The sequence below is a fragment of the Glycine max genome, chromosome 8 (assembly GCF_000004515.6).
Source record: "Glycine max cultivar Williams 82 chromosome 8, Glycine_max_v4.0, whole genome shotgun sequence".
NCBI lineage: Eukaryota > Viridiplantae > Streptophyta > Magnoliopsida > Fabales > Fabaceae > Glycine > Glycine max.
Window position 1 is genome coordinate 34,492,385 of NC_038244.2, and position 9,246 is coordinate 34,501,630.

Sequence of the window (9,246 nt, forward strand, 5' to 3'; positions counted from 1 at the left end):
CACCTAACTCATTACCCTAAACCCTAATTCATAAACCCTACCCATAAAAATAAACCACTAACCCTAAACCCCATCCACTAACACTAAAAATCAACCACTAACCCAAAACACTAACCCCTCACCCTAAAAATAACTAATTAACCCTAAACATAAACCACTAACCCTAAACCCTAAACCACTAACCCTAAACCCCATCCACTAACCCTAAAAATAAACCACTAACCCTAAACCCCATCCACTAACCCTAAAAATAAACCACTAACCCCATCCACTAACCCTAAAAATAAACCACTAACCCTAAACCCCATCCACTAACCCTAAAAATAAACCACTAACCCTAAACCCCATCCACTAACCCTAAACATAAACCACTAACCCTAAAAATAACTCACTAACCCTAAACCCCATCCACTAACCCTAAAAATAACTAATTAACCCTAAACATAAACCACTAACCCTAACCCTAACCCATAACCCATAACCCTAACCCAAACTCATAACACAACCCCATAACCCTAAAACCTAACTCATAAACACTAAGTCATAAACCTAACTCGTACTACAACTAACTCATAAACCCTAACCCTAACTTTGTATTTGTCAACTTTAATTTTGCTGTTTGACTTTATTTATTATTGTAGTTTGATGTGCGACATAAAAATAGTCATTATGGTGTCCGCGATGGTGATTCAATAACAAATGGTGATAGAAAACGCAATTCCATAACAAATTCCATAACAAGTACAATGACATACCATAAATTAAGTCTGAAATTCAAATTACAAAGATACAAAACAAATTTCAAATAGAGACATCAAAATCAGTCATTATGGTGTCCGTGATGACGCGAGGATGTGCCACATGGTCGATCCCACCTTCGGGCTTGACGATCCGGATTTCTTCTTGCGCGCTGTCTCCGCCCTTGTTCCTCAGCCTCTGCAGAAAACTCGTGACGCAAATCAACACCTAATAAGTCACCCATTGCAGGGATTGCTCCGGGTACATCCCATTGCTGACCTAATGGGGCATTAGGTGTTGCCATTGGGGCATCATGTTGCTGCGAAGGGGTCATGGTCGGCCATGAAAAATTAGGTTGTGTTTCCGCAACACCACCAAACGAATGTTCGCTTGCAGACATATCAGTGTCATGGCCTTCGAAAGGATACTGATACATCTGCGAAGGATACTGAGCAAATGTTGGTGGCGTGTAATACATTCCATGTCCACGCTGCTCCATATGTTGGGAAAAATCTTCCGCTTGAACAATCTCCCTTCGTCTGTCAAAACCTCGAGTTTCAACACTTGACTGAAGCATGTGAAACTGTTGTGGGGGAAATCGACGCTCTGATGCTGGACCATGTGCCACAGGCTCAGTGATCCTCTCTTGCTCTTGGGATAAAATCGCTAACTTTTCCACATATGGCACGAGATCATCAACTGTCCATGTGTTTCGCCCTTGTGGTGACACCATATACTGCAATGTCTCGGTAACTTCACCCTGCAATTATTAGGGTAAGGAAATTAATGTCGATGCTTTAAAAAGTAAATTGAAGTTAAATAATTAAAAAGAAAGAAATACCAATGTAGCCGTGTTTGCATTGTTTGGGTCGATAAACATTTTTGTTTTGCGCCTATACCACACCATGTAATCCGAGTTAAAACTCAATAGGCCCTCTTGTCGAGCATAAACGTCGACCCTAAACTCAGCTCGATTATTCCACTGACTGATAAATGGGGCCAACAGCTGGAACCAATTTTCATCCATTTTGCCTTTCAGTGTTAGCCCGTGGACATTCCATGGTTGCGAAGGAGACTCCGGAATAGGTTGTTGCATTCCAAATTGTCGCAACACTCTATCCGGTTGGTGCCACTCTACAACATGGAAACAAATGAGTGGCACCACTACGCACCACGCCATACTGCCAACCAAACAAATGGGAGGCAACATCGACATAACAGTTGTTGTGTAAGGCTCCCACAGAAACTGCATACAATAACACAATTGTTAATTTATCTTAAACCATGACATTTATTTATATTTAACAAATACATGATGATCTTGTTACCTCATGTCGTTTCATGATATCCAATTTGCGACGGAAAACTATTAGATCATCATTGCCAATATGTTGGTTTCCACGTCGCAGCCACCTACAAAAAAAATATGAAATAATTAGTGCCGACGCATTACATTATTGATTATTTTCAAATGAAATTTTTTTAAAAAAAACTAACCTGTGTCCGAGTGGTTTGTTTTCCATTATAGGAGGAGTTCTCTTTGGAGCCAAAGTCGTGCAGCGTTCCCATGCCCACATTTGGATTAAGATGCACATACCTCCGATTGATTTTATTTTGTAATCAGTGGCGCTGCACATCTCTCTGTATAAATAAGCAAGCACGGCAGGTCCCCATGCATACGTGCTGCACTGTTCAAAGTCCCGTAAAAATTGGAGGTACCTTAGGGAAACTTTACTGCTGCTTTTGTCAACAAATAGAACTCCTCCTATGAATCTGAGGATCCATGCACGGGTAAACCTTTGTAATTGTTCTACGTTCCCGTCATGGATATTTATTTCTGAAAAATGGTGAGCCAGCCAACTTAATTTGACAACACTGCCTTGAAGTTCACCTTCCTGTGGTCTGACTCCCAATAATTCTTCACACAATTCAGCCCAATCAAGATTAGTCTGACCAATTAATGGTGCCCCCTCAGTATGAAGACCTAACAACACTGACACATCTTGAAGAGTAATCGTAGCCTCTCCGCATCTCAAGTGAAACGTGTGTGTCTCGGGCCTCCATCTTTCAATCAAGGCTGTAATTAATGAAGAATTAATTTTCAGGTACCCCATTTTCATTATCCAATAGAATCCTGATTGGTGAAGCAGAGGAATAATTTCCTCTGGCATTTCTTCTTGTCCTTGATAGATGGGTACAGCTCGTCTGATATGTAATTTCCTGTCTGGTTCTCCATTCCAAACATGTTCGGAAACATGTTTAGGTTGCAGCCATAAAACATCTCCATCTATTGGACCAGACTTAATGTGTATACCAGATGAAGATGAGGATGAAGATGCCATTAATACTGTAAAGTAAAATGTAATACAAAAAATTAACAACAAAAATTGTACATTAAAAAAATTAACTACATTTAAATAAATGCTTTAAAATACTCTACAAATAAAAAAATTACAAACTTAATAGCTACACCAATTAAAATAAATGACCAACTTAAAATACATAAATTTGTTACACGTACAAAAATTTAACACAAAAAAACTTAAAATACTACCTAAAATACTTTACAAATAACAAAATTAAAAATTACATAGCTACACAAATTTAAATAAATTACCAAATTAAAATACATAACAAAATTAAAAATTTAAACACGTACATAAATTTAACACAAAAAAACTTAAAATACTACCTAAAATACTCTACAAATAACAAAATTAAAAATTAAATATGTACAAAAATTTAAATAAATGACCAAATTAAAAATACATAACAAAATTAAAAATTTAAATACGTACATCAATTTAATACAACAAAACTTAAAATACTACCTAAAATACTATACAAATAAGAACATTAAAAATTAAATAGCTAAAAAAATTTAAATAAATGACCAAATTAAAAATACATAACAAAATTAAAAATTTTAACACTTACATAAATTTAACAAAAAAAATTAAAATACGACCTAAAATACTCTACAAATAACAAAATTAAAAATTAAATACCTACACATATTTAAATAAATGACCAAATTAAAATAAATAATAAAATTAAAAATTTAAACACGTACATAAATTTAACACAAAAAAAACTTAAAATACAACCTAAAATACTCTACAAATAAGAAAATTAAAAATTAACATACCAACATAAATTTAAATAAATGACCACATTAAAATACTTACATAACAAAATTATAAAATAAAATACGTACTTAAATTTAACACAACATAACTTAATTTACTAACTAAAATACTCTACAAATAACAAAATTAAATATTAAAATATCTACATAAATTTAAATAAATGACCATATTTTTTTCCAATTATTAAAATTTAAATTAAATAACATATATTATACACAAAAAATGGCATTAAATCAAAAAATTACCATGGAATCAAAAATTTAAACAACATACATATATAAAATTAATAAAATATCATATATTTCAGTAAAAACTATAAATAAGTCAATTAAATAATATCCACTGTCTAACTAAAACTAAAAATATCATATATAAAATACAAATAATATCATACAAACCTAATAAATCTAAACCAATTAATAATAATATAACAGCTAAAATTAAGGTACAAATCATTTTATCACAAATAATAACATATGAATTTAAAATCAACTAACCTACAACTAACGTATAAAATAATAATATACCAACTCAAATTTGTAACATATACTACTTAAAATTTAAAAGTTCCAGCTAATATCAACTAAAGTTGTCAAGTTAAGAAAAACTTACCAATTTGAGCAATCACTTAACAGCAATACAAGAGCAACCACTTAAGAAGAGAAGAGAAACTACTTAGGAGAGAGTTATTGTCCTACAAAAATAAACAAACGTATCAAATAAAATTAAGTTAACATATATAGTTATATAAAATAATAATATTTATCATTGATAAATACTTACCAAACAGAAAACGCAGGAACAAAATAACAAGAAGGCTGGGAGAACTTATGAGGAACAATATCAAAGAAGAAAGAAGTGCAAGGAAGGCGCTGTGATGAACAACGAGCTTCTTCTTTTATAAGGGAACGAGGCTGATTTTTTTAAATCAAGCGAACCGCCAGCCTGGCTGGCGGTTCCTTCTCAATGCAAATTGCCATTCGTACTGGCGATTCCAAGCTGCTCCGCCTGCACCACTGCACCACCTGCGCCACTGCTGCACCTGCGCGCCTAGAGCCTAGCCCTCAGCCTAGGAACTCGCCAGTCAAACTGGCAGTTCCCTATGCATGGCTATCTCGCCATTGCAACCAGCGATTCCTTCAGAATCACCAAACTCGCCAGTGGTACTGGCGGTTTGGGTGCTGTATGCATGCATGCCACGTAAAAAACAGCCACATCGTGCAAATTTTTTTAAAAAGACCCCATCTGGGGAAATATTTTGTAAAAGAACCCCAGATGGGGAAATTTGCCTTTTGTAACTGCAAAACTTTGCTACAAGTTTAGGATTTCTAAGCTTTTTCTTTTGTCCTTTTATACATAGAGTACTGCCCTAGGATTCTATTCAGTTAGTCCAAAATTCAAATCATTTACTTAGAAAAGAAAAAGGCAGTTGGTACGTACATGCTTTTACAACTTTAATATCACCATAAGCTGGCAACTCATATTCTTTGATAAAGAGAAAAATGATTGGAAAGGTTGTGCAGATCAGATGCTTAACTCATAATATGATAACCCCCATTTAATTAGTTCTCAATATTCTTAAAGTTAGTGATAAACACTCCCATTTTTTAATGCACTCTAGTAATTCAAGCGCATGAATCAAATTAGGTTCTGATCAATAGTATTTGCATCAAAAGTTAGTAATATATGTGGGGGGGAAATGTCTTACAGTTTTTGCAACAGAGACATGGTTTTCTTTCGGCTGAAATCCAAACATATATCTAAATTCTTTTATGAATAGAGAAATGGCACTTTTCTTTTGTCTTCTTTATTACAAGGCTATGTTTTGTGTCATTTAATGACTGTAAGATTTGTTACATCATACATGGTAACCTAGTTGTTCCTGTTTTCTGATTTTCAGGGTCCTACAAAATATTGAATGATCTGGCTAGTCTCTTTGATTGAAAATGCTACAGGTGGTAAAAGAGAAAATTTTCCCATTGGTTTGAATTGTACATGAATCATGAAACTAGGTAACAAGCTGTTTTTATTTTCGATTTCTGCTTTTGGTTCCTTTACTTTCTCCGGTAGCTATGCTTATATCTTCTCTTTGTAAGACACGGGTTATCTAGGCCCTGATTCAAAAATGTCATTACATGGTTTGCTTTCCGTATTATATATGAAGCACGAACACCTCTCTTGTTTAAAGTGTTACTGTGTCGAACACGTTTCTAACACTGACACACCCGAACACTTATTCAATACTTGTTCGACACTTCTCATTAGGTGTCTGATTCCAAAATTATTTTTTATTGACTTGAATACTTAAGCTGTCACCTTATTTTATTCTGTTACTCATACTTCATTTAATTAGAATTTCTTTGTTTGTGTGTATGTGGTGTCCCTGTGTCTTATATTTTAGACATTAGCTATGTTGAAGTATCCGTGTCGTGTCCGATGTCCATGTCAGAGTCAGTGCTTCATAGCGTCCCATGCATATATTGATGAATAAGATTCCTCCAAATCCTTGGCATAACCATTCTTGACATGAATTGACTGAATTTCTTTTGTTGTATATTGTGTTTGTTTTTATAAGGGACTATTATTGTGAAATTCGAAGCTTGCAAATTTATTTTCTGCTATTTGAAAATGTATGTACAGAAGAAGAACTGGCTTCTTTACATTCAAACAGTGGCCTTGGGTGTGAATCTCAATCGTTTGACTTCAATGACAGCAATGTAAAATTACTGGAATGGATACACAAATCACAGAACCACAAAATATAGGAATGTGAAGCTAGAGTCTCCATTCATATAAAGAGGTGAAACAGATATATTCAAATCTATCACCCTAAGACATGGGGTCAATAGATTACACTACTACAATGAAACTTAATTTGAAAAATGATTATGAAGCACAGGTCAGGGAATCTGTTGATTCAGCATTCCATTCTTTGTAGGAAATAGAGTCATTTGGGATGTTTCACAGTGATATGGAATCAGTGAAAAAGTCCCCAAATTCACCAATCCATGATCCACTAGAAGAAACAAATTCATTTAAGGAATAAGTTGATTTCTATATGGACAAAAGTGTTACTGAAAGTGAAGCAGAACTTGTGATTTGTCACAAAGAGACTAGTTACAACATTATTAAGGATACCTGGGTGGATGAAGGATACCCTACTAAGGATAAGATTTTTATAAGGACAAAAGTAGATGAAAAGATCTACAAAATCTATTCTTGGAATTGTGAAAATAAAGAAACAGTGAAAGACAATATTGGGATCAATGTGTTAAATCCACTTGCAAAAGAGGAACCTGATCAGTCCAAGGATTTGATGCAGCAAGATGAAGATGCAACTAGAAAACTTGCTGATAATGTGTATAATGAGATTGTTGTGCCTGAAGATAAGATTTTGTTACAAAAGTTAGACATTAAGAGATCCAGGACATCAGGTTTTGAGGGTGATGAAATCAAACAGAACCATGCCAAGGTATTCCAACATTTTTTTTTTCCACATTTCAAAAACAATTCCAACATTTTTTCCATGTGCAATTTACATACTATTAAGTGAACTGCCAATGTCATCAGTTATCCTTCATATCTTGTGATTTACAGTTTTTTAGGTTATGTTAGTTTATTGGGTCAGGTTCTTGCCTCCCCAATCTTTTGTATTTTCTTTATTAATATTATAATGTACTGCAAATGATGGACAATTACTGGAATGCTAACTTAATTGGGATTGCAGTGATTATAGTAATGGGCTTAAATAAATGATTTTTGTTGAGTCTTAAAATAAATGATTTCTTTATACTTCCTTAAAATAAATGATTTCTTTAGAAAAATATTAGGCTTAAATAACTTTTAGATCCTTGATATATACCTGATTTTTGTTGAATCTTGTAAATTTTTTCATTGTTCTAAGTCCCTAATATATTAACAGTTTTAGTCTGTTTATGAATCATCTTTGTCGTCAGTGAAGTGATGACTAGCATTATTCCAACAACGGGTATATATTAGAAGAGTCGTTGAGATGATTTCACATCATCACTTAACTAATGATAATCACTCAGAATAAAACTTTTAATATATCAGGAACTCAGACCAACAAAAATTTTTATTAGGTATTAAAAACAACAAAAATGGGATATATGTTAAAAATTTCAAACATATTTAAGTCAAAATACTATTATGTGAAGAAATTTCTTAAATATTCTTATTATTATTGTTACAGGTTGCTAGTGAGCCCGAGTTTCACTCTCAGTCTGAGAAGTCCAAAAATGAGATTGAGGATGCAGTGTTATCTAGTCCTGCTTCAGAATCAAACATTGATATCCATGACACTAGTAGTTTTCTGCAGGAGAATGGAAGCATCACACATCGGTTTGATCATTCGGCTTCTGGAACTAGTGGCAAAGAGGAAAGTAGTCAAGTTAGTGACTGTAATTGTGGTCAAACTCAAAATGCAGATGTGAAGTCTGATGACTATGGTGTAACAAATCAAGTTCATCAAAGATTATGCGAGTTGAGTTTCTCCTCTATAGGTTACTCAGGGCCTCTACCTTTTTCTGGTAGCATCTCTCTTAGATCAGATCGCAGCATAGATAGCACTTGGTCCTTTGCCTTTCCCATGTAAAATGCCTGGTAATTTGTTGGGTTCGTTGGTTTCTTTTAATGCTTAACTGCACATTTTATCACTCAACTATATCGTTTTGCAAATTTTACTACTAAATTTATTTTTTTCATGCATTTTACCATCATATTGTTAACAAAACGACATTATTTAGCAAAAATTGATGACAAAATGACGTTTTTAAGGGACAAGTGAACACTTTGTTACCCATTTAACAGATGGTTAAAATGTACAATGAAAGATATAGTGGCAAAATGCACCAAAAAAATCTTGGATAGTAAAATTCGTAAAATGATGATAGTTGTATCACAAAATGTGCAATTAAGTCTTATTTTTAAGCGTTCAGTAATGTATTGAATACAATGATTTGCTTATGGTGCTTGCAGATTACAGCCTGAATTTAATAACAGAGGCATCGCAGGAAGCAGCGGGATTGGAGGCAGCATCTTCTTTGCTGTAAATTCTGAAAGATTGTTCCCTATAGCCATATAATTCATATATATCATTAAACTTTACTGTAGTATCAGACATGTACATACATTTCCCCAGCTGCTCCATAAGATTGTGCAGTTGGTTTAGAACGCATAGCCGTTGCTTGCTTCTATACGTAAGCACAAGTTCATTTTGTTTTTGGCCCATGCATTTGTTTCTTCCCTTTTTACTTTACCTAAATGATCAAATTTTATTTTCATTGCAAATAATTCATGGTACATGCTATTTTTGCACGTTTATGGCATGTACTTTTAG

At 33.8% G+C, this 9,246-nt stretch overlaps 2 protein-coding genes across 2 annotated transcripts; one reads left to right on the forward strand and one right to left on the reverse strand.

The window, feature by feature from the left end:
- Nucleotides 1–667: 667 nt before the first annotated feature.
- Nucleotides 668–2,081, reverse strand: LOC106799588 (uncharacterized). The gene is made up of 4 exons (XM_041017769.1): nucleotides 2,067–2,081; nucleotides 1,580–1,984; nucleotides 876–1,498; nucleotides 668–767 (listed from the first exon to the last, which is right to left on the reverse strand). The coding sequence occupies exons 1-4, from the start codon at nucleotides 2,079–2,081 to the stop codon at nucleotides 668–670; spliced, it is 1,143 nt and encodes a 380-aa protein (XP_040873703.1).
- Nucleotides 2,082–4,853: 2,772 nt separating this feature from the next.
- On the forward strand, nucleotides 4,854–8,991 carry LOC102667497 (uncharacterized). Its single transcript, XM_006586435.1, has 4 exons — nucleotides 4,854–5,070; nucleotides 6,935–7,359; nucleotides 8,101–8,498; nucleotides 8,886–8,991. The coding sequence occupies exons 1-4, from the start codon at nucleotides 4,854–4,856 to the stop codon at nucleotides 8,989–8,991; spliced, it is 1,146 nt and encodes a 381-aa protein (XP_006586498.1).
- The last annotated feature ends 255 nt before the right edge of the window (nucleotides 8,992–9,246 follow it).